The 24,047-nt window shown below is 70.5% G+C and overlaps 1 protein-coding gene across 1 annotated transcript; it reads right to left on the bottom strand.

The window, feature by feature from the left end:
- Positions 1–53: 53 nt before the first annotated feature.
- Positions 54–19,440, bottom strand: LOC140597494 (uncharacterized). Its single transcript, XM_072746086.1, has 9 exons — positions 19,215–19,440; positions 18,567–18,666; positions 18,144–18,296; positions 17,440–17,843; positions 2,726–2,794; positions 2,440–2,505; positions 1,792–1,891; positions 1,369–1,521; positions 54–1,068 (listed from the first exon to the last, which is right to left on the bottom strand). The coding sequence occupies exons 1-9, from the start codon at positions 19,266–19,268 to the stop codon at positions 152–154; spliced, it is 2,016 nt and encodes a 671-aa protein (XP_072602187.1). The 5' UTR covers positions 19,269–19,440; the 3' UTR covers positions 54–151.
- Positions 19,441–24,047: the final 4,607 nt, after the last annotated feature.

Here is a 24,047-nt window from a genome sequence, read left to right on the forward strand (position 1 = left end):
TGACTGACTGCTGGAGCCCCAGCGCGTGGAGGAGCCTGCCTCCTCGTGTGGGTGTGGGTGTGGGTGGGGGTGGGGGTGGGGGTGTGGGTGGGGCCCACGGGCCTGCCCCCGCTGCCCTGCCCTGGGGTGTCCCGGGATCCCCAGGGCTGCCCTAGGTCAGCGACCTGGGTCTGTGGGGCACGCCCAGGGCCCAGGAGGCCACATCCTGCTGTGAGAGGGCTCGCTCGGCCCGGGGCCAGAACGCAGGCCTGGCCAGGGCCCCGGGGCGCTGGATCCCATTAGCGCTGGGCCTGGGGCAGGCGCTCGAGTCGCCCCTGCCCCCACAGAGCCCGGGGCCAGGCCAGCCCAGGTCCCTCTGGGTCAGGGGCTGGTGTCCCGTGCGGGCGGTGCCGCCCTCCGGGAGGCACAGCGAGACGAGGCAGGGCACGGTGACGGCGGGCCGGAGCCTCCGGGCCCCCGCCCTCACCGCCACGCTCTGCCCCCGAGGCCCGCGAGCATCGAGCTGCCCCGTGGACGCGGGGGGCAGAGGGTCCCGGGCCTGTGCGGGGCCTCGGGGCAGCGGGCTCAGCGCCGCCCTGGCTCTGCCCTGGCTGTGCCCGTCACTGCCCAGCGAGGGGCACGAGCTGCAGTGGCCGCGGGGCAGGAAGGGTGTCCTGGGCCCGACAGCGTCATCCCTAGGGGGCTGGGGGGACCGCGTGATGGGAGTCCCGGGGGTGCTCCAGGGCCCGGTCCGTCGCGGGGCCTCTGGGGTGGCCCAGGCAGGTGCCAAATGGAAGGAGACCCCGTTTTCTGTCTTGAAGCCCGCCGTGTCCCGGGGCCGCCTGCCTGCACCGCCTTGTTGCCCCGGGAGGGTGGGGAGGGAGTTCCACCGCCGGGGCTGGGGGGCAAGTTGGACGATGGCCTGGCCGGGAGGGGGTCCGGGCGGCTCAGGCCGGGCGGCTGGGCCCGGGGAGGCCGGCTCCTCCACCCTGGGCGGTGGCTCAGAGGCCGGAGAAGGGAGGAGAGGCCCGGGCGCCGGGGACACTGGCTCCAGGCCCAGGGGCCTCGTGGGGAACTCCTCAGGTCCCGCTGGAAAGAGGCCGACGGGGTCAGCGTCTCCAGCAGGCTGTGTGTCCCCCGCTGGGGGCCCCGGGGGTCCTCACGGCTCCCGCGTGACCCCCCCCCCCCCGGCCTGACCCTGTGCTCAGCCCCCCACACTGCCGCCCGGGCCCTGCAGTGGGTACCCGCCCGCCCAGCCCTGGCCTGGGGTCCCCGAGGCTGGAGCAGAAGAGGAGAGCCCCAGAGATGAGGACGGGGGCCCCGGGGGCTCTGTCCCCTGTGGGCGGCCCCAGCAGGCCGAGTCGGGAGGGGCCGGGGCCCTGAGCCCACCTGGCGGGGGCAGGTCGCACCGCATCCTGCGGAGCTGGGTCATGGAGGCCCGAAGGTGTCTCAGCACGGCCTCGTCCTCCAGGGCCCAGGGCTGGGCCAGAGAGTCCTGGAGGAACTCCCGGAGCCCTTCCAGGGGCAGCTTCAGGAGGCGCTCTGGGCGGTGGGCGAGAGTCAGACCCAGAGGGCCCCGCCCTGGGGCCCCCGGGGCCCCCAGGCCAGCGGCTGGGGTCCCGCTGTGCCCAGGAGCGCCGCGGGCAGTGCGCTGGCCGGGGTGGCCCCTGCCCGCTGCTCCACTCGGGGAGCCCCGCTGCACCCGCCTGCCCCGCCGTCCCCCCGCCCCAGGTCTGGGTGCTGCTCAGAGCCCAGGGTCACCGCCCCTGCCCCCCGCCCCCGGCACACCTGGGCTCCCGGGGGCTCACTTACTCCTGTGCACCTTGAGGATGGTATAGGCCATGGCCGTGAGCACCCTCTCCCCATCCAACACGTAGGCATCCCACAGCTTCAGGGTGAGCGAGAAGGGGGTCTAGGGGGACGGCGGGGTGGGAGGAGCGGCCTGAGCAGGGCCCCTGGGGGGCTCGGCTGGGGCTAGGCTAGGCCTGCCATCTGGCCCCCGGCTGCCTGCGACGAGGCCCCGCAGCGCCCGCCCCCCGCCCCCCGCCTCCCCGTGCGTGCCCTCCTCCCAGGGAGATCAGGGACTCCCGGCCGCTCCGGGTTCCGACCCCGGCCAGCACCTCCCGCACCCCTGGGGGCACAGACTCTGCCCGCACTTGACGACAGACACCACGCCTCGAGAGGACCCCAGGCTGGCCGCCCGATGGGCCGAGGGCCCGTCCACACCCCGGGCTGACCCGGCCTCCCCCGGGGGAGCTGAGGCAGAGACGGGCCGCCCCCCGGGACCTCGTCCAGGGACCCTCTGGGCTTCTCCAGGACGGGCTGGGCTGCGAGCCTCAGCCTCAGCCTCAGGACCCCGGGGTCGGGCCTGGCTCGTCTGGAGGGTGGGGCTGAGCTGGGCCCTCCCCGGGGGCAGGGGGCAGGTCCGGGAGCGGGGGTCCCGGGGGGGGGGGGCCTCACCCGGCCGAGGAAGCACTGGAGAAACCATTTGGGGCTGTAGATGCCGGTGGACATCTGCTCCTCGTCCTGGCGGGAGGGCAGGGGGTGCTCAGGCCCCACGCCGCGGCCCCTGGAGCCGGGTGGACGCGCTCCCCGCGGCCCAGCCCAGCCCCGAGGGCGCCCCCGGGCCCCAGGGGGAGGAACGTGACCCCAACTCTGGGCAGCTCGGAGGGAGGGCCATGCCCCCCACCCCCTGCCCCGGGCTCCGGGGACGGAGCCTCAGGAGCTCCCACTCGCCCCCACTCGCCATGTGCTTCCTCAGGTCCGGGAGAGCTCTTTGGAGGACCCGCTCGTGATGTCTCTGGAACCTGAGGAGCTTCGGGAAGCCCGGGACGAAGAAGCCTGAGAAGGCCCCAGGCCCCCAAGGTCAGGGCCTCCTCCTGCACCAGGCGGGGTGGGGGGTGGGGGGTGTCGGGGCAGGGGCCTCCCCGCCACGCCCTGACCCCCGTGTGCCCACCGCCCTCGGAGCCCTGGCTGGATCCGCTCTTCCCAGAGGGCAGGGCCTGCCTCCCAGGCCGGGGGCGCGGGGCCCGGGGACCCTCGTCCTCACAGAGACCCCGCGGGGCGTGGGCTGGGGGCTGAGGACCGGGCCCGGCTGACCCAGCACCCTCTCTCCTGCGGGGGCCGCCGCGGGGACAGGCGGGTCCCCAGCCCCGAGGGGCAGCGGGTGCAGGCCAAGGGGAGGGTGATGGGCGTGCACGGCCCTCTGCTGTGGGGCTTGGGAGTGAGGCTGGGGGCCCCCGGGAGGGGGAGACGCTGCCCCCTGGGCCCCGTGTGGCCGTGGGCTGGCAGGGGGGCCTGGGGGACAAGCCGGCAGCCCGGCGGGAGGCTGGGGGAGCAACGGGAGTGCGTGCCTGGCCTGCAGACGGTGGGGCGGGTGGCCGTGGCTCCGGGACCCCGAGGCCACCGGGGAGGCGGGGCCCTTGCCCGTGGGGGGGCGAGCTGGGGGGTCCCCGCCTGCCCCCCGGTGCAGCAGCCTGCAGGGAGGCCCTCCTGAGCTCCCCGGCGGGCCCCTACCGTGCATGGAGTGCCGGTCGCCCACCATCAGCTGGGCCAGCGCCCAGAAGGCATCCTCCTCGGGCAGGAACATGAGGAGGACGGCCGCGATCTCGCTCATGCCCTGGCAGTAGCCCACCTCCTGCAAGAGCCAGAGCCCCACGGAGGGCGTGCGCCCCGAGGCCCCCTCTGAGCCCTCCCCGCGGGCGTCAGGCTCCCCCGGCTCCCTCCCAGCCCGGGCTCCCGGAGGGGGCTCCCAGAGGGCGGGGGAGCAGGTGAGGGCCACCCGGACCAGCTGGGGCGCGAGCACCCCGGGCCCCGCTACCGAGCCCTGCGGCCGCCGTGCCAGGACCCCCGTCCTCAGGCCAGCAGGAGGGGCCTCCGTGAGCTGTGCCAGGCTGTAGGGGACCCGCCAGGTCTGGAGACCCCCCAGAGGGCAGGTCGGCGGGGGGGTGGGGGGGCCTGACTGTGGCCCCTGGCAGGTCCCACGAGGGGAGCTGGGCCAGGACACCCCGCGGGGCCGGGGAGCGTGTGAGCTGGGGTCCTCGGGGACCCTTCTGGAATGCGCCGTGGAAGGGGGCGGCCTCCTGGGCGCCTCGGCCTCGTTCCCTTCGGGGGAGTGGGAGCCTTCCCCGCCCGGGCTCTCGTCGGTAGTGCCGTCTGTCAGGGTCCAGACCCGAGCTCTAGGACGGCCGCGGTGCACGCGGGGGCCCCGGGCAGCCCCGGCCCTCGGGCACGCAGGCCCTGCCTCCCCTGGGAGGTCTGCACCCCGCCCCCTGCCCGTCCCGGAGGAGAGAGACCCTCCCCGGCATCTCGGGGGCCGTGGAGCCGGGGCCATAACTGTGAGTCCCGCTGGTCACCACCACTCAGGACAAGGCCGCCCGCGGGGCAGGAGGCGGGGGCAGGGACACTCACCGTGTCGTACAGCGAGTAGGCTGCCAGTACGCAGAACAGGGCTCGCTGCCTAGGAGGGGGGACAGCGGGGGGCTCTGCTCAGTCAGCCCCCGCCCAGCGAGGCCGCCGAGGTGCCGACACCGGCCCCGCAGGCCCCGCGGCCCGCAGGGCCCCTCCGCGGGGGCCGATCTCCGGGGTCAGGTCTGCGCACGGGGACAGGCGGCGACCTCACACGTGCAGCGTGCCGGGGGTTCAGTGCACCCTGGGGTGTCCGACGCCTCCGAGCGGCTCCCGCCGTGGGGTGTGCAGCTCCGGGCTCCCCCAGCGCCGCCAGCGCCCCGGGCCTCCAGCCCTGGAGCGGCCCCCCCCCCCCCCCCGCACGCCCCCATGGGAGCCAGCGCTCCCCCTGCCCCGGTCCCCGCAGCCCCTGACGCCTCTCCTCCGCTGCCCTGGCCTGGCCCGGCCCCGTGTCCCGGGAACACCACCAGCCCCACGTGACCCCTGCCCCGAGCCCACGCAGCCGGGGCATCCGTGGCCCTGAGCGCACCCCCAGGTCTTCCCAGGTGTCCCTGGGCTGGACTCTGTGGGGGGCACCCCGGGCCCGCCCATCCCAGAGCATCTCGGGGCTCCAGGTCTGAGCCGCCGTGAGGAGAGCAGGGAACGTCGTGCAGGTGTGACCCCGATACAGGCTGCGAACCCCTGGGGTCACTATCTGAGCACGGGGGGGTACGGGGTGCGGCCCCCTCAGCGCTGCCAGGAGCCGCCCGATGCCCCCCGCACGGCGGCCTGAGTCTGCACCCCGGCTCCGCGGCCCCCGGGCCCGGGCTGCTGGAGGCCGGCTCCCCCCGGGCCGGGGGTCACAGGTCAGCCTGACCCGGCCGCGCTCTGAGGGCCGCGGGGGCCCCGGGGGGCAGCAGGTTCCCTGCAGGGAGGAGCACCGAGTTCTCGTGGGGAGACGGTCCGAGCGGCCCGCCCGGGAAGCCCAGCCACCCATGCCTGGCGTATCCCCAGCCCCGCCCCTGGCGCCCCTGCAGGTCACCCCAGGGGTCCCGGGCTCCCACACACCCCGCCCGCTGCACACACAGGTAGCTGCACCCTATGCTCCACCCACCTGCAAGCCCCTGTCGGGGGGCTCCCTGCCTTCCCCACCTCCCCGCGGCCCCTGGGGACTCTGCGGGACACCCGGGCTTCTGACGGGAGCAGGCCGTCCAGAGAACCCCAAGGTGGCCGGGGAGGCTGAGCATGTCCCACAGGGGGCAGCTGCACCGCGTCCTCGTGGGGGTGGGGTGGGGTGGGGGTGGGGGCGGGACCGATAGTGTAGGGGTGGGGGTCTGGGGTTGTGGGGGATGGCGTGGGGGGTGATGCAGGGGGATGGCGTGGGGGCGGTGGGTGAGGGGATGGGGTGGGGGGCTGCGGACACAGGGCACCCCCTTCTCTAAGGTGCACACGGAGACGTCTACAGATAAAGGCGACCCCAGTCTGGGGTTTGCTGTGACCCCTGCCCCTGCCCCTGGGGCCCCGTGTGCTCCGCGCAGGGCCTGCCTGGACCGGGGCGGCGTCATGCCGTGTGTGCTCACCAAGTGCAAATTGTCTAAAACAAAATGCCCAGAATTCAGAAGTACATAAAGCACCGGAGGGTGGGTGTCACCCTGACCTGTCCGACCCTCGTCGGGTCCACGTGTCCCGGTCCAGCCGCGGCCATGCACCCTGGCCCCAGGTCCCCTTCGTGCCCCCCACGCCCCCACCCCGGCCCCCTGCTCTTCACGGGGCCGCCCCTCACCCCCTTGGGGTTCAGCTCAGACGGTGACCCCTGGAGGCCCCGTCCTGCGGCCTCCCCATCCCCGAGACCCTGGGGTTGGGGGCACGGGGGTCATCCCCAGCACCCTACCACGTGGCAGTGTGTTGTTTGCTGCCGTCGCTCCCCCCGGCCTCGGAGACCCCGTGTCCCCAGCACAGAAGCCCCCGGGCCTCTCCCAGGCCGGGCCCCCGACCCCCGAACCCCGCTGGCCCAGCAGCCTCACCCGACCCCGTAGCGGTCCCAGAACATGGTGTGACTGCGGAACGTGCGGTTGACGTCCAGGTCGATCTGCACGATGTCCCGGGAGGAGACCAGGGCCGCCTCCTTCATTGCCTGCGGGGAGACCCCGGGAGGAGGAGCCGGCGTCAGGGACACAGACCCCGACCTGTCAGCAGCTGCCGTCCTGGGCAGGGAGCCCCGGGGCCACCACGGGAGTGTGTCCTGCAGGAACCTCCACCCTTCCCCTGGGAGGCCGGGGACGGCGGGAGTGCCCACCGTGCCCGCGGGGCCTGCGTGAGGGCCTGTGCCCAGCTGTCGTGGGCAGGGAGGGGACTGAGGGTCAGCCCTGGACAGGGAGGGGACGTGGAGGATCAGCCCGGGTGGGGAGGGGACACGGGAGTTCAGCCCCGGGTGGGGAGGGGTCACGGAGGGTCAGCCCTGGGCAGGGAGGGGACCGAGGGTCCACGGGGAGTAGACGGGTCGGGTCCCACCTGGTATTTCCCGGCATTGCTGGCCTTAACCTGGTCGACGTTCAGCAATCGCAGCCACACCTGTCCCCGCACCTGGGGCGGGACCCCCTTGTACACCCGGCGTCGCAGCTGCGGGGAGGAAGGCAGTGCTGGTGAGAGGGGCCCAGGGCGGCCCCTTGGAGCCCAGGGAACACGAGGCATCTAGAAGGTTCCGGCGTCGGCTCCAGGGTGTCTGCAGAGAGGCTGGGTCTCCCTGGATCTGGGCCCCCCCCAACCCCCCCCGTCCCCCGCGAGGAGCAGGGACCCTGGCCCCGACCTGACGCTCCCCCACCGCCGTCCCGGGGCCTGGGGAGGGAGGCCCGGGCTCCCAGCAGACTCTCCCCAGGCAGGGGGCTCCCCCGAGGACGGGGCAGGAGGACACTGAGGGCGGCCCCCCAGCCCCGTCAGGACGGAGAGCCCTCGGGGGCACCCAGCGCCCCACCTTCTCGCTGGGGAGGTAGTGGTCCCATCGCTTGAGCATTTTTATCCATTTGTCCGCGCGCCGGGTCTCCTGGCGGAGTTTCTGGGAGAGGACAGGCGGGGGCCGCAGGTGAGGCTCCCGCCGCGGGAGGTGGGCGCTCGGGCCGCGTCCAGTGCCCCGCGGGACCCGGAGGAGCCAGGAAGGCACAGGGCCCCCCGCGGACCGCGGCTCCGGGTCTCGGGTGCGTTCCCGGCGGCCCGTGCAGCGCTGGGACGGGGGACTGGGGAGACGCCCGGGGATGTCCTGGGGGACGCGGTGCAGACAGCTGGCCCCAGCTCCCCCCCCACGTCCTGCCCGGGGCCCAGGACGGGCTCTCACCTTGGCCTCGCGGGGGCTGGGGTCGGGCAGCTCCCTGTCCCTGGAAGGCAGGAGACGCAGAGCCCTGAGGCCCCGGCCCCACAGCCACACACACACACACACACCCCGTCTGCACCCAGCGTCCTGGGGAGGGCAGGGCTCCCCCGGGGAGGGCAGGGGCTGCCAGCGGCCTGAGGGCGGGCGGGGGCGGCGTCTGGGGGGTCTGAGGAGGGTGTTTGCCGGTGGTGGGCTGGGCGGGGACCCCTCGGCGCCCCCAGGGGGTGACCTGCCCCCCTCCTCGATGGACCAGCCCGAGAGCTGTCAGCGTGGCCCGGGTGCCCCGTGACCGTCCCGCTGAGGTCCCCCCGCCTCCCCAGGGCCTGACTGCCCAGCGTCCAGCCGGCCTCCCCCTGCCCCCTGGCCGTCCCCCTGCTGTCCCCGGGCTCCCCTCTCTGCTGTCCCCTCTGCCACCCTGGCCCATTTCACCTCCCGTCCTGTCGGAGCCCCTGAGCACGACCACCCCTGAGCCATCCCAGCAGACACTGGGCCGTGAGCAGGGCCGAGGGGGCCCCACCTGGGGTCTCCAGCGTCCGTCAGGTTCTCGTGGGGCTGTTGACCCATCAGCCTCGTCCCCTGCGACCTAGGCCACTGGGCTGTCCCCTCCCTCCTTCCCGCCCAGGGCATCCCCCTCCTCCTCTTGCCTCCTCCTGCCTGGTCGGGGCCTCCCTCTGCGGCCCCCCCCCCCCCCCTGCGCTGGCCTGGTCCCCGGCATCCACCTGCAGCCCCGCAACAGCCTTCGGGTGTGGGCGAGAGCACCCCTGCGGACTCGGCCCAGACCAGGCCGTCCCCCTACGGAGAGCACGCCCCGGCCCCAGAGCCCCTCACGGGCGGGATCCCCTGCTGAAGGGACTGGACACCCCACCCCACCACCACCCCCGGATGCAGCAGGCTGACACCTGGGCCTGCCCAAAGCAGGCGTGGGGGCCCCTCCTCTGAGTGTCCAGGGGCCTCCCCCGGGCCCAGCTCCCTTCCTGCCCACGTCCCGGGTCGGCCTCCGGGGTGTCTCAGCTGCAACCCAGCGCAGACATGGCCCTCAGAGGGCTCCAGGGGACCAGGTCCCGACCTGGGGGCGGGGGGGTCAGCCTCCAGAGAGGTGTTCCTGCAAAGGCCACCCGCCCTGGGATGGATGAGGGGTGTCCAGGGGACTCACTGCAGAAAGCCCTGGTGGTCGGCGACCTTGCACAGTGACAGGTCCTGCGGAGACCCTGCTTGGGGCGCCTGCAACAGAGGGGGGCTCCGTGGTGGGGACCGATCAGAGCAGGGGAGTGGGGACAGAGACAGGAGGGAGCAGAAGGGCTCCTCCCTCCCCTGGATCCTGAGGGAGCGCCGACCCTCTGAGATTGGCCGGGCGCCAGAGTGGGCGCAGCCTGGCAGCCTCACCTGCTTCTGTCTATCAGTGACGATCCCCCCCTGGGCCTCACCCGGACCCGGCGACTGTGGTCCCCACCTGGGCCTCACTTGACCTGGTGACTCTGATCCCTACCTGGCCCTCACCCAGGCCTGGTGACTCTAGTCCCCAACTGGGCTTCACCCAGGTGACTCTGGTCTCCACCTGAGCCTCATGTGGATCTGCGACTGTGGTCCCCACCTTGGCCTCACCTGAACCTGGTGACTCTGGTCCCCACCTGGGCTCACCTGGACCTGGTAGCTGTGGTCTTCATCTGGACCTGGTGACTCTGGTCCCCACCCGGGCCTCACCTGTACCTGGTGCCTGGGCTCCTCCGCTACCAATGACGAGGATCCAGGATGGACCCTTAGTTGCTACTGACACCGGGACCATCCCCAGGGTCTCACTTGTTCCTGGTGACTGTGGTCCTTGCCTGGGCTGACCTGGCTCATCCTTGGCTCTGATCCCCTCTTGAGCCTCCCCTGCTCTTGCAGGTACGGTCCCCCCTGTCGTGGGTGTGTAGTGTCTATGGTCCCTTCTGGGCCTCACCTGATGGTACTGGGCCACGATATTGGCCCTTTGCAAGGCCAGCAGGGTCTCCGGGTCCTCCTGCATCGTGCTGCAATCCAAACACATCCAAGGATGACGGCGCGTGAGAACCTTCCGAGGACACATGCGTCCGGGTGCTCCCCGTGGGCGGGCGCCCCTCTGTCTGACCGGAGCCGGAGACAACCCCGTAGCCCCGAGGGGCACAGGCATCACACACGGGCCCTCGCTGCCTGTCTGTCTGTCCGTCGCCCACCGACAGTCCACCTTCCCAGCCACTGTCCCAGGGCACGCCGTCACGCTGGGGTCACAGAGCGCTCCCACCCCGGTATCAGGAGCACACGGGCGGGGGACCCAGGGGCTCCGGGGAACTGCCCACCTGATGCTCGGGGGTGACGTCTCCCAGCCCGGGGCCGGCGCAGAGATGGTGGTGGGTGGGCCGGCCAGCGAGTGTCCCTGCGGGCTTGGGGGGGCGGGGGGGCGGGAATGGAAGGTTTCTCCGAGATTCCACAAGCACACGACCAAGGGGAGAAAGCGACGGACTGGACTTCATCAAAACTAAAACCTGATGCCAGCAAGAGTGCGACCGAACTCCCCACCCTGAGGGCAGCGATGTGTGAATAGCCTGAGGGGGGCCCTGGGGGAGCACGAGGGACTCCACGTTCTTTGGAGCCTGAAGAGCAAGCCTGCTCACGGGCCAGGGGGACCCAGCGGGCACAGGGCGGGATGGGGGGGTGACAGTCACCCCTGTCGGGGTCCATGCGTCTAGGACATGCTGGAAAGGTCATGGCTTGGGTGCCTGCACAGCAGAGGGCTTACAGGGGAGCGGGGGTCCCGGGGGAGCTGCCTGAGTTCCGACTGCAGCCTCCTTCCCTGGACGGGGGGCAGCAGGGTGGCCGCTCTCACCCCGTGGGGCTGTGGAAGGGCTGTGGGAGCTGCTCACGGTCATCGCATGGGGGTCGGGGTGTTGTGGACCCCAGCGCGGGAGGCCTGTGCCCCCACCCGGATCCACAGGCCCCACTGTGGCCCACGGGGATCAGGGATCAGCTGCCACTCACCTGTGACCTGTCGCTGTGTGGGCGCCTCCTCTTTATGCACTGGGGTACTGGGGAGTGTGGGAGGGTGGGGGTACTGGGGAGAGTGGGAGTAGCGGGGTACTGGGGAGAGTGGGAGGGTGGGGGTACTGGGGAGAGTGGGAGGGTGGGGGTACTGGGGAGAGTGGGAGTAGCGGGGTACTGGGGAGAGTGGGAGGGTGGGGGTACTGAGGAGAGACGAGTCCTGGGCTACTGGGGAGAGCAGGAGAGTCGGGTCGCTGCGAGCCAGATCCGGAGCACCGGTGCCTCCGAAGGTCTGCGGACGCAGAGTGGGCACCAGGCAGCGGTGGAACCCGGGGGCACCACAGTTCCGCCCAGAGCGGGGTCCCGCATCATCACTGTGGGCAGGCGGGGTCCAATCAGCACTCAGCCCTCACCCTGGTGGCCGAGGGTCCCGGGGGAGGGTCCTGTCCCCACGCCGGGCGGGAAGGCGATGCAGGCAGCCTCCCGCATCCTCAGTTCCCATCCTCGGGCCCTGCAGGCCTCCCGCCCTTCAAGGCAGACTGGGGGTCACAGATGCCCCCCTCCGCCCCCCAGGGTTCACAGCGTGGGGTTGCAGTTAGGAGCATTTGAGGGGCTCCTGGGTGGTTCCGTCCGTCGGTTCCACGTCGACTCTTGAGTTTGGCTCAAGCCAGGATCTCCAGGTTGTGGCGTGGAGCCTCGGGTGGGGCTCGGTCTCCGGTGGGTGAGGAGTCCGCTCCAGGTTCCCCCTGTCCCTCCGCCCCTGCCCCCCGCACCGTCTCCCAAGTACATCTTCTAAACATTAACATGAAGACACGTGAGCATCTGGATCCCCTCTGCAGAGGCGCCTTCGTGTGCGTCACGACCGTGTAAATGCCTTTCACGGACCCACCGGGATTCCCACCGGAAACCCCTTTTCCTTGGTATCTATTGAAGTGCCGTCGACACCCAAGGGGACAGTAGCTTCAGGGCTACAGCTGGCGACTTGACAATTCTGTGCCTCGCTCAGCTCTCCCCGCGAGAAGCGGCGTCACCGTCTGTCCCCGTACCGAGTTGTCCCCACGGTCCTGACTCTATTGCCAGGCCGTACTCTCTAAATTTCCGGGATTCCTTTATTTAGAACCACACGCTTGTAGCTTTCCCTATTTGTTCATCCACGTTGCCCACCTGCCCCCCGCGGCCCCTCCGATCACTCAGCACGATCCATCCCGTTAACCAGAGAAAGGACATGGGGCGGCCCGGGGCGGAGGGGGGCGGCGGGGCTCAGCGCTTCAGCGCCTGCCTTCCCTTCGGCCCAGGGCGTGATCCTGGAGTCCCGGGATCGAGTCCCACATCGGGCTCCCTGCACGGAGCCTTCTTCTCCCTCTGCCCGTGTCTCTGCCTCTCTCTCTCTCTCTCTCTCTCTCTCTCTCTCTCTCTCGTCTCTCGGTGTCTCTCAAGGATATATAAATAAAATCTTTAAAAAAACAACAAAAACAAAGAGAAAGGAGACGATCCCCTCAAGAGTCGCAGAAAACGCATTTGACAGAACAAAGCATGAAAAGCACAGGGGGTTTTAGGAAAGGTCTGTCAACAGAGGAGAGGCCGCGTAGGAAGGCCCGCAGCTGACGTCATCCCCGAGGGTGACGACCTGAAATCGTCTCCCCCGAGAGCAGGAACAAGCCACGGAGGTGCCCTCTCAGCGCTGGGAGTCCCACGTAGTCAACAGACGGGAAACAGCCGTGTGGGGGTCGCGTCCACGCCCACAGGGGCCCGGCCTCCTCAGGACCCGCGGGGAGGCTTCCGGGTCAGGGTCAGGGTCAGGGTCAGGGTCAGGGTTAGGGTTAGGGTTAGGGTTGGCATATTGTGCTTAGCATAATACTCTTTCTAGGCTTTAATACTTCTTTAAATGTTTCATAGAATTCACTCATGAAGCCATCTGGTCGTGGACTTCTGCGTTTTGGGAATTTTTTTTCTATTACTCAACAGCTTCGCTGAGAATTGGTCTATTCAAATTTTCTATTTCTCTATGTGTCAGTTTTGGTAGGTTATATATTTTCTAGGAATTTAGCCACACACAAAAGTAAAATCAAAAACTAGAAATTTCATTCTTTGGCTTGTGTCTATCCAGTTTTTCCAACACCATTTGTAGATTTTTTTCCCCACTGGATATTCTTTCCAGCTTTATCAAGGATTAAACGACGACATAGTTGTGGGTTCATTTCTGGGAGGTCTGCTCTGTGCTCTTGGTCTGTGTGTCCGTTGTCGTGCCAGGACCGTACTGTCTTCATCACAACAGTTTTGTGACATAACTGGAAATCTAGCGATGTGAAGCTTCCTACTTTGCTTTTCTTTTGCAAGGCTGCTTCGCCTGTCTGGGGTCTTTTGAGGTTCCATGCAAAGTTGAAGATCATTTATCTTAGCTCTGTGAGAAATGCTGGGGGCATTTTGATAGGGTTTATAGGAATGTCTGGGCTGCTCTCGGTTGTGAAGACACTTCGTACCCTTTCAGTCCACGAGTGTGGAGTGTCTCTTCCCGTTTCTTTGTGTCATCGATTTCTTTCCATCATCGTCTTCAGAGTAAGTTTTTATAGCTGTTTCCTTAGGTTTTTTCTTAAGTATAATACTATTTTTTGTTTCATTTTAAGTTTATTTTTATTAATGTCTTAGTTTCTCTTTTTCTTACCTTCTTACTGAGGTATAGGAATGCAACAGAATTCTGTGCATTAATTATGTATCCTGTGACTTTACTGAATTCATTTACCGGTTCTAACGTTTTTTTGTTTGTTCATTTTTGTAGTTTTCTATATATAGTGTCATGGTGTCCATTTCTTGTAGGTTGTCCTATTGGCATATAGTTTCTGATGTGCCATCAAGCCCTCTTGTCTCCACCGTTTCTGTCAGAACCCTGCGTTCACCCTGCCTGTGTCCGAGTTTTGTTTTGTTTTGTTTTTTTTCTTTTTATCTCGGACAAGTGACTGAGTTTCAAACCTCCAAGTTTTAGGGGCTGCCCTGGGGGAGACCCGTGCTCCTCCTGCCCGGGAGGGTCTCCTCCCACTTCTGGCCTTTGCTGGCCCGGCCCAGGGACGCGGCCCCGTGACCGCACAGGGGTTTGCAGTTTGTGGCCACACAGGGCAGACAGCTGGCCCTAGTCCCGCGGCCCTCGGCCGGGGTCCCCGCTCCTGGGCCTGGGAACCGTTGGCGCCACCGCCCTTGGGACCCCGGGGACCCTGAGCCCACCCTGTCGCTCCAGGGGCCGCCCCCCACTTCGCCTCCCGAGCACCGTCGAGGCCGGCGTGTCCCCCCCTCTAGCAGACTTCTGGAAGTTCTGACTTTGTGCTCTGCTGCTTCTAATAGTGTGCGTAGACCCGTCAGCTGGCTCCCTGCCCCTGTGGGATCCGGGGCTGTGTCTCCCCCAGACCGACTGACTGATTTTCTTTTTAAGATTTTATTTTTCTGTCATCTCTACACCCACATGGGGCTTGAACTCTCCGCCCCAAGAACAAGAGTCGCGTGTTCTTACCAACCACCCCAACCACCCCGAGAGCGGCCAGGCTCCCTTTGATTGATTGACAGGTAGTAACTGAAGCCGACGTGCTGCCTGTGTCGTGTCAGGGCAGAAACTGAGCCCCGGCGTCGAGGTGCGGTGGAGTCATTGGGACCTTGGTCGATGTTAAAGAAAGCGGAGCCTCCCCGGGAGCCCCGGGAGCCCAGGGAGCGGGGCCCACACACGTGACAAGTTGGCCGTTTCCTTGACCAGGAGTCATTGGGCTGGCTGCCGATTTATTTGAGTTGCTGTTCGACGGCGAAGGTCGTTCTAGGATGGGGACACAGCGAGAACGTTCCGGGTTCTTGCGGGTTCGGAGGTAGCTAAAGCTCCCCCGTCGTGGACTCGATGTCCCAGCTGGGTGCAGAGATAGGCGAGCCAGCAAAGAGATGAGAAACATGGCCCTGGGGTGCCTGGCCGGCCTGGTCGGGGGACCTTGATGTCAGGACTGTGAGCTGGAACTCCGTGTTGGGTGTAGAGAGGACATAAACGTAAAACCTTTAACAAACAATAAATGGATGAACTAAGACAGCGTGACGTGGAAGGGGAGTGCTCGCTTCAGGACAAACCTCAGAGCGGACCATGTCTAGCCTGCGACCTGTTCTTGATGGCCCCGCTCGCTCTCCCGGGCCCAGATGACGGGGTCCCCCACGAGGGACGGTCCCGCCCGAGTGGGAGTGGGCCTCCTTCCCCGTAAGGCCCGTGCCTCCCCTCGTTCTGCAGGACAGAAGAGCCGGGAAGGCACGAGCTCGGGGGGATCAGCATAAACCTCGGCGATGGTCCTTCCCGATCCCGGGAGCCAGAGCTCGGCCTCCTTTTGGGACCCGACGTCCTAAAGAAGCCCGTGTGGTCAGTGGCTCGGATGCAGGGCGGAGGCCGACGGAGAATCAGGAAGAGCAAAATGGGGCGGGGGGGAACCAGAAGCTGAAGGAGAGGGGGACAGCTGTCAGCATCGGGAGCCTTCGCGGGGACCCGGCGTCCTTTCCCAGGAGGGGCCCCCCTCTGTAGGGTGCTTCCCGCCGCCCCGCGCTCCCCGTGGGCACCCGCAGGCGCATCCCCGGGCCTCCAGCGCCTCTGCAGCCGTGGTCTGGAGCGTCCTCCGTGTGTCCTACCGGGGACCCCAGCGTCACGTCTGTAACCGTCCGGCTGCTGTCTGACAACAGTCGGGGGATTCCGACGTTTGTTGGGTTTGGGGTGTGTGCCTGTCTGTCGCCGTGCCGCGATCTGATCCTCGGGCCGCGTCGTCCTGACGCCGAAACGGTTGAAACACCATCATTTCCGGTGCTGGCGCTGGGCGGCTAGCTGGGTTCTCCCGGCCGACCCGGGCCCCCTCGTGCCGTCCCGTGCCGTCCCGTGCCGTCCCGTCCCGCCGGGGGGTCGGCTGAGCTGGAAGGTCCGGCTCGGCCACATTCCCGTGGGTGGCAGCGGGTCCCCGCCGAGCGCCGGCCGCTTCTCTTCTCCCCGATGCCTCTCCAGCGGGGAGCCAGACCTCGGGGCCGCCCTGGGGGGAGCTCCTGAGGGGCCGGCTGCCCGTGGGGGGAGCCCTGGGGCTGCCTGTGTGTGTGTGTGTGTGTGTGGGAGTCGGGGTGGGGACGGGGCCGGGGTCCCTCGGTCCCCTGCGCTGCCTGCCCCCAGGCCGAGCCCCGCGCTCACCCAGCCCCTACTCTCCAGGGCGTGCAGGGTGCCCTCCACACTCTGGTGCGAGGGATCCAGCAGCACCGGGTGTGCACGCTGAGCCCGCCCGGTGAGGGTGGCCCAGGTGTGAGAGCTGCAAGGGCCTGCTGTCCTGACGTCCGCTCCGGGGCCACGCTGACCGCCCCGCGGGCCCTCTGTGCCCCAGGCGCACAGGCCCGGGGCGGGGAGGGGAGGAAGCGCCCCGGAGCCCGGGCAGCCCAGGCCCCCTGGACAGAGGGGGCACAGACCTCCCAGGGCGCTTAGCACAGACCCTGGTGACCTGAGGCTCCCCGGCTGTCACTCTGTCCCAGGGCCCGTCCTGGCCGCGGGCGCAGGCTGAGTCGCAGTAGAGTCTGCGGGGTCCTGACCCTGGCGTCTGGCCGCCCCGGGAAGGCACGTGGGGACGTCAGCTGTGTGTGCCTGGCGGCGCCCCCGCAGGGGCTGGTCGGGGCCTGGGCGGCGCCCCCTCCTCCTCTCTGGGGGTGTCTCCGCACCCCGTGCACAGAGCTCCGGGAGACGCAGAAACGAGCCGGCCGTGCCCTCTCACACAACAACACTTTATTGAACTTGCAACAGCAAACAGGGGCTCAGAGCCGAGGGTGCGCGCCTTCCCCTGGGAGACCTTCCTGTCCTTAGAGGAAAGCGGGAATCCCACAGGGGTGCGGGTGCTGGAGTCGTCCCCCGCCTGGGAGCCTGTGCGGACTCGACTCCGGGTGGGGGCGCGTGTCCTGAGGTCGGGGCGGTGAGAGGCGGTTCTGGGGGCGGCAGGGCTGACGTGGACCTGCGGCCCATGGGCTCCTGCGCTGGGTCCCCGCAGGGCAGCTGGACCCCGGCCTCGGGCCCCCTGGGGCCGGGTGACTGACTGCTGGAGCCCCAGCGCGTGGAGGAGCCTGCCTCCTCGTGTGGGTGTGGGTGTGGGTGGGGGTGGGGGTGGGGGTGTGGGTGGGGCCCACGGGCCTGCCCCCGCTGCCCTGCCCTGGGGTGTCCCGGGATCCCCAGGGCTGCCCTAGGTCAGCGACCTGGGTCTGTGGGGCACGCCCAGGGCCCAGGAGGCCACATCCTGCTGTGAGAGGGCTCGCTCGGCCCGGGGCCAGAACGCAGGCCTGGCCAGGGCCCCGGGGCGCTGGATCCCATTAGCGCTGGGCCTGGGGCAGGCGCTCGAGTCGCCCCTGCCCCCACAGAGCCCGGGGCCAGGCCAGCCCAGGTCCCTCTGGGTCAGGGGCTGGTGTCCCGTGCGGGCGGTGCCGCCCTCCGGGAGGCACAGCGAGACGAGGCAGGGCACGGTGACGGCGGGCCGGAGCCTCCGGGCCCCCGCCCTCACCGCCACGCTCTGCCCCCGAGGCCCGCGAGCATCGAGCTGCCCCGTGGACGCGGGGGGCAGAGGGTCCCGGGCCTGTGCGGGGCCTCGGGGCAGCGGGCTCAGCGCCGCCCTGGCTCTGCCCTGGCTGTGCCCGTCACTGCCCAGCGAGGGGCACGAGCTGCAGTGGCCGCGGGGCAGGAAGGGTGTCCTGGGCCCGACAGCGTCATCCCTAGGGGGCTGGGGGGACCGCGTGATGGGAGTCCCGGGGGTGCTCCAGGGCCCGGTCCGTCGCGGGGCCTCTGGGGTGGCCCAGGCAGGTGCCAAATGGAAGGAGACCCCGTTTTCTGTCTTGAAGCCCGCCGTGTCCCGGGGCCGCCTGCCTGCACCGCCTTGTTGCCCCGGGAGGGTGGGGAGGGAGTTCCACCGCCGGGGCTGGGGGGCAAGTTGGACGATGGCCTGGCCGGGAGGGGGTCCGGGCGGCTCAGGCCGGGCGGCTGGGCCCGGGGAGGCCGGCTCCTCCACCCTGGGCGGTGGCTCAGAGGCCGGAGAAGGGAGGAGAGGCCCGGGCGCCGGGGACACTGGCTCCAGGCCCAGGGGCCTCGTGGGGAACTCCTCAGGTCCCGCTGGAAAGAGGCCGACGGGGTCAGCGTCTCCAGCAGGCTGTGTGTCCCCCGCTGGGGGCCCCGGGGGTCCTCACGGCTCCCGCGTGACCCCCCCCCCCCCGGCCTGACCCTGTGCTCAGCCCCCCACACTGCCGCCCGGGCCCTGCAGTGGGTACCCGCCCGCCCAGCCCTGGCCTGGGGTCCCCGAGGCTGGAGCAGAAGAGGAGAGCCCCAGAGATGAGGACGGGGGCCCCGGGGGCTCTGTCCCCTGTGGGCGGCCCCAGCAGGCCGAGTCGGGAGGGGCCGGGGCCCTGAGCCCACCTGGCGGGGGCAGGTCGCACCGCATCCTGCGGAGCTGGGTCATGGAGGCCCGAAGGTGTCTCAGCACGGCCTCGTCCTCCAGGGCCCAGGGCTGGGCCAGAGAGTCCTGGAGGAACTCCCGGAGCCCTTCCAGGGGCAGCTTCAGGAGGCGCTCTGGGCGGTGGGCGAGAGTCAGACCCAGAGGGCCCCGCCCTGGGGCCCCCGGGGCCCCCAGGCCAGCGGCTGGGGTCCCGCTGTGCCCAGGAGCGCCGCGGGCAGTGCGCTGGCCGGGGTGGCCCCTGCCCGCTGCTCCACTCGGGGAGCCCCGCTGCACCCGCCTGCCCCGCCGTCCCCCCGCCCCAGGTCTGGGTGCTGCTCAGAGCCCAGGGTCACCGCCCCTGCCCCCCGCCCCCGGCACACCTGGGCTCCCGGGGGCTCACTTACTCCTGTGCACCTTGAGGATGGTATAGGCCATGGCCGTGAGCACCCTCTCCCCATCCAACACGTAGGCATCCCACAGCTTCAGGGTGAGCGAGAAGGGGGTCTAGGGGGACGGCGGGGTGGGAGGAGCGGCCTGAGCAGGGCCCCTGGGGGGCTCGGCTGGGGCTAGGCTAGGCCTGCCATCTGGCCCCCGGCTGCCTGCGACGAGGCCCCGCAGCGCCCGCCCCCCGCCCCCCGCCTCCCCGTGCGTGCCCTCCTCCCAGGGAGATCAGGGACTCCCGGCCGCTCCGGGTTCCGACCCCGGCCAGCACCTCCCGCACCCCTGGGGGCACAGACTCTGCCCGCACTTGACGACAGACACCACGCCTCGAGAGGACCCCAGGCTGGCCGCCCGATGGGCCGAGGGCCCGTCCACACCCCGGGCTGACCCGGCCTCCCCCGGGGGAGCTGAGGCAGAGACGGGCCGCCCCCCGGGACCTCGTCCAGGGACCCTCTGGGCTTCTCCAGGACGGGCTGGGCTGCGAGCCTCAGCCTCAGCCTCAGGACCCCGGGGTCGGGCCTGGCTCGTCTGGAGGGTGGGGCTGAGCTGGGCCCTCCCCGGGGGCAGGGGGCAGGTCCGGGAGCGGGGGTCCCGGGGGGGGGGGGCCTCACCCGGCCGAGGAAGCACTGGAGAAACCATTTGGGGCTGTAGATGCCGGTGGACATCTGCTCCTCGTCCTGGCGGGAGGGCAGGGGGTGCTCAGGCCCCACGCCGCGGCCCCTGGAGCCGGGTGGACGCGCTCCCCGCGGCCCAGCCCAGCCCCGAGGGCGCCCCCGGGCCCCAGGGGGAGGAACGTGACCCCAACTCTGGGCAGCTCGGAGGGAGGGCCATGCCCCCCACCCCCTGCCCCGGGCTCCGGGGACGGAGCCTCAGGAGCTCCCACTCGCCCCCACTCGCCATGTGCTTCCTCAGGTCCGGGAGAGCTCTTTGGAGGACCCGCTCGTGATGTCTCTGGAACCTGAGGAGCTTCGGGAAGCCCGGGACGAAGAAGCCTGAGAAGGCCCCAGGCCCCCAAGGTCAGGGCCTCCTCCTGCACCAGGCGGGGTGGGGGGTGTCGGGGCAGGGGCCTCCCCGCCACGCCCTGACCCCCGTGTGCCCACCGCCCTCGGAGCCCTGGCTGGATCCGCTCTTCCCAGAGGGCAGGGCCTGCCTCCCAGGCCGGGGGCGCGGGGCCCGGGGACCCTCGTCCTCACAGAGACCCCGCGGGGCGTGGGCTGGGGGCTGAGGACCGGGCCCGGCTGACCCAGCACCCTCTCTCCTGCGGGGGCCGCCGCGGGGACAGGCGGGTCCCCAGCCCCGAGGGGCAGCGGGTGCAGGCCAAGGGGAGGGTGATGGGCGTGCACGGCCCTCTGCTGTGGGGCTTGGGAGTGAGGCTGGGGGCCCCCGGGAGGGGGAGACGCTGCCCCCTGGGCCCCGTGTGGCCGTGGGCTGGCAGGGGGGCCTGGGGGACAAGCCGGCAGCCCGGCGGGAGGCTGGGGGAGCAACGGGAGTGCGTGCCTGGCCTGCAGACGGTGGGGCGGGTGGCCGTGGCTCCGGGACCCCGAGGCCACCGGGGAGGCGGGGCCCTTGCCCGTGGGGGGGCGAGCTGGGGGGTCCCCGCCTGCCCCCCGGTGCAGCAGCCTGCAGGGAGGCCCTCCTGAGCTCCCCGGCGGGCCCCTACCGTGCATGGAGTGCCGGTCGCCCACCATCAGCTGGGCCAGCGCCCAGAAGGCATCCTCCTCGGGCAGGAACATGAGGAGGACGGCCGCGATCTCGCTCATGCCCTGGCAGTAGCCCACCTCCTGCAAGAGCCAGAGCCCCACGGAGGGCGTGCGCCCCGAGGCCCCCTCTGAGCCCTCCCCGCGGGCGTCAGGCTCCCCCGGCTCCCTCCCAGCCCGGGCTCCCGGAGGGGGCTCCCAGAGGGCGGGGGAGCAGGTGAGGGCCACCCGGACCAGCTGGGGCGCGAGCACCCCGGGCCCCGCTACCGAGCCCTGCGGCCGCCGTGCCAGGATCCCCGTCCTCAGGCCAGCAGGAGGGGCCTCCGTGAGCTGTGCCAGGCTGTAGGGGACCCGCCAGGTCTGGAGAACCCCCAGAGGGCAGGTCGGCGGGGGGGTGGGGGGGCCTGACTGTGGCCCCTGGCAGGTCCCACGAGGGGAGCTGGGCCAGGACACCCCGCGGGGCCGGGGAGCGTGTGAGCTGGGGTCCTCGGGGACCCTTCTGGAATGCGCCGTGGAAGGGGGCGGCCTCCTGGGCGCCTCGGCCTCGTTCCCTTCGGGGGAGTGGGAGCCTTCCCCGCCCGGGCTCTCGTCGGTAGTGCCGTCTGTCAGGGTCCAGACCCGAGCTCTAGGACGGCCGCGGTGCACGCGGGGGCCCCGGGCAGCCCCGGCCCTCGGGCACGCAGGCCCTGCCTCCCCTGGGAGGTCTGCACCCCGCCCCCTGCCCGTCCCGGAGGAGAGAGACCCTCCCCGGCATCTCGGGGGCCGTGGAGCCGGGGCCATAACTGTGAGTCCCGCTGGTCACCACCACTCAGGACAAGGCCGCCCGCGGGGCAGGAGGCGGGGGCAGGGACACTCACCGTGTCGTACAGCGAGTAGGCTGCCAGTACGCAGAACAGGGCTCGCTGCCTAGGAGGGGGGACAGCGGGGGGCTCTGCTCAGTCAGCCCCCGCCCAGCGAGGCCGCCGAGGTGCCGACACCGGCCCCGCAGGCCCCGCGGCCCGCAGGGCCCCTCCGCGGGGGCCGATCTCCGGGGTCAGGTCTGCGCACGGGGACAGGCGGCGACCTCACACGTGCAGCGTGCCGGGGGTTCAGTGCACCCTGGGGTGTCCGACGCCTCCGAGCGGCTCCCGCCGTGGGGTGTGCAGCTCCGGGCTCCCCCAGCGCCGCCAGCGCCCCGGGCCTCCAGCCCTGGAGCGGCCCCCCCCCCCCCCCCCCGCACGCCCCCATGGGAGCCAGCGCTCCCCCTGCCCCGGTCCCCGCAGCCCCTGACGCCTCTCCTCCGCTGCCCTGGCCTGGCCCGGCCCCGTGTCCCGGGAACACCACCAGCCCCACGTGACCCCTGCCCCGAGCCCACGCAGCCGGGGCATCCGTGGCCCTGAGCGCACCCCCAGGTCTTCCCAGGTGTCCCTGGGCTGGACTCTGTGGGGGGCACCCCGGGCCCGCCCATCCCAGAGCATCTCGGGGCTCCAGGTCTGAGCCGCCGTGAGGAGAGCAGGGAACGTCGTGCAGGTGTGACCCCGATACAGGCTGCGAACCCCTGGGGTCACTATCTGAGCACGGGGGGGTACGGGGTGCGGCCCCCTCAGCGCTGCCAGGAGCCGCCCGATGCCCCCCGCACGGCGGCCTGAGTCTGCACCCCGGCTCCGCGGCCCCCGGGCCCGGGCTGCTGGAGGCCGGCTCCCCCCGGGCCGGGGGTCACAGGTCAGCCTGACCCGGCCGCGCTCTGAGGGCCGCGGGGGCCCCGGGGGGCAGCAGGTTCCCTGCAGGGAGGAGCACCGAGTTCTCGTGGGGAGACGGTCCGAGCGGCCCGCCCGGGAAGCCCAGCCACCCATGCCTGGCGTATCCCCAGCCCCGCCCCTGGCGCCCCTGCAGGTCACCCCAGGGGTCCCGGGCTCCCACACACCCCGCCCGCTGCACACACAGGTAGCTGCACCCTATGCTCCACCCACCTGCAAGCCCCTGTCGGGGGGCTCCCTGCCTTCCCCACCTCCCCGCGGCCCCTGGGGACTCTGCGGGACACCCGGGCTTCTGACGGGAGCAGGCCGTCCAGAGAACCCCAAGGTGGCCGGGGAGGCTGAGCATGTCCCACAGGGGGCAGCTGCACCGCGTCCTCGTGGGGGTGGGGTGGGGTGGGGGTGGGGGCGGGACCGATAGTGTAGGGGTGGGGGTCTGGGGTTGTGGGGGATGGCGTGGGGGGTGATGCAGGGGGATGGCGTGGGGGCGGTGGGTGAGGGGATGGGGTGGGGGGCTGCGGACACAGGGCACCCCCTTCTCTAAGGTGCACACGGAGACGTCTACAGATAAAGGCGACCCCAGTCTGGGGTTTGCTGTGACCCCTGCCCCTGCCCCTGGGGCCCCGTGTGCTCCGCGCAGGGCCTGCCTGGACCGGGGCGGCGTCATGCCGTGTGTGCTCACCAAGTGCAAATTGTCTAAAACAAAATGCCCAGAATTCAGAAGTACATAAAGCACCGGAGGGTGGGTGTCACCCTGACCTGTCCGACCCTCGTCGGGTCCACGTGTCCCGGTCCAGCCGCGGCCATGCACCCTGGCCCCAGGTCCCCTTCGTGCCCCCCACGCCCCCACCCCGGCCCCCTGCTCTTCACGGGGCCGCCCCTCACCCCCTTGGGGTTCAGCTCAGACGGTGACCCCTGGAGGCCCCGTCCTGCGGCCTCCCCATCCCCGAGACCCTGGGGTTGGGGGCACGGGGGTCATCCCCAGCACCCTACCACGTGGCAGTGTGTTGTTTGCTGCCGTCGCTCCCCCCGGCCTCGGAGACCCCGTGTCCCCAGCACAGAAGCCCCCGGGCCTCTCCCAGGCCGGGCCCCCGACCCCCGAACCCCGCTGGCCCAGCAGCCTCACCCGACCCCGTAGCGGTCCCAGAACATGGTGTGACTGCGGAACGTGCGGTTGACGTCCAGGTCGATCTGCACGATGTCCCGGGAGGAGACCAGGGCCGCCTCCTTCATTGCCTGCGGGGAGACCCCGGGAGGAGGAGCCGGCGTCAGGGACACAGACCCCGACCTGTCAGCAGCTGCCGTCCTGGGCAGGGAGCCCCGGGGCCACCACGGGAGTGTGTCCTGCAGGAACCTCCACCCTTCCCCTGGGAGGCCGGGGACGGCGGGAGTGCCCACCGTGCCCGCGGGGCCTGCGTGAGGGCCTGTGCCCAGCTGTCGTGGGCAGGGAGGGGACTGAGGGTCAGCCCTGGACAGGGAGGGGACGTGGAGGATCAGCCCGGGTGGGGAGGGGACACGGGAGTTCAGCCCCGGGTGGGGAGGGGTCACGGAGGGTCAGCCCTGGGCAGGGAGGGGACCGAGGGTCCACGGGGAGTAGACGGGTCGGGTCCCACCTGGTATTTCCCGGCATTGCTGGCCTTAACCTGGTCGACGTTCAGCAATCGCAGCCACACCTGTCCCCGCACCTGGGGCGGGACCCCCTTGTACACCCGGCGTCGCAGCTGCGGGGAGGAAGGCAGTGCTGGTGAGAGGGGCCCAGGGCGGCCCCTTGGAGCCCAGGGAACACGAGGCATCTAGAAGGTTCCGGCGTCGGCTCCAGGGTGTCTGCAGAGAGGCTGGGTCTCCCTGGATCTGGGCCCCCCCCAACCCCCCCCGTCCCCCGCGAGGAGCAGGGACCCTGGCCCCGACCTGACGCTCCCCCACCGCCGTCCCGGGGCCTGGGGAGGGAGGCCCGGGCTCCCAGCAGACTCTCCCCAGGCAGGGGGCTCCCCCGAGGACGGGGCAGGAGGACACT

Source organism: Vulpes vulpes, unplaced genomic scaffold (assembly GCF_048418805.1).
Source record: "Vulpes vulpes isolate BD-2025 unplaced genomic scaffold, VulVul3 u000000754, whole genome shotgun sequence".
Lineage (NCBI taxonomy): Eukaryota > Metazoa > Chordata > Mammalia > Carnivora > Canidae > Vulpes > Vulpes vulpes.

Excerpts from the sequence above, each read along its gene's own strand:
- LOC140597494 (XM_072746086.1), bottom strand. The coding sequence starts at position 19,268 with ATGTCCACCGGCATCTACAGCCCCAAATGGTTTCTCCAGTGCTTCCTC. Across the intron at positions 18,297-18,566 it reads CATCCTCAAGGTGCACAGGA|AGCGCCTCCTGAAGCTGCCC; the intron begins GTAAGTGAGCCC and ends CCCACCGCCCAG. Across the intron at positions 17,844-18,143 it reads GTGCGACCTGCCCCCGCCAG|CGGGACCTGAGGAGTTCCCC; the intron begins GTGGGCTCAGGG and ends GCCTCTTTCCAG.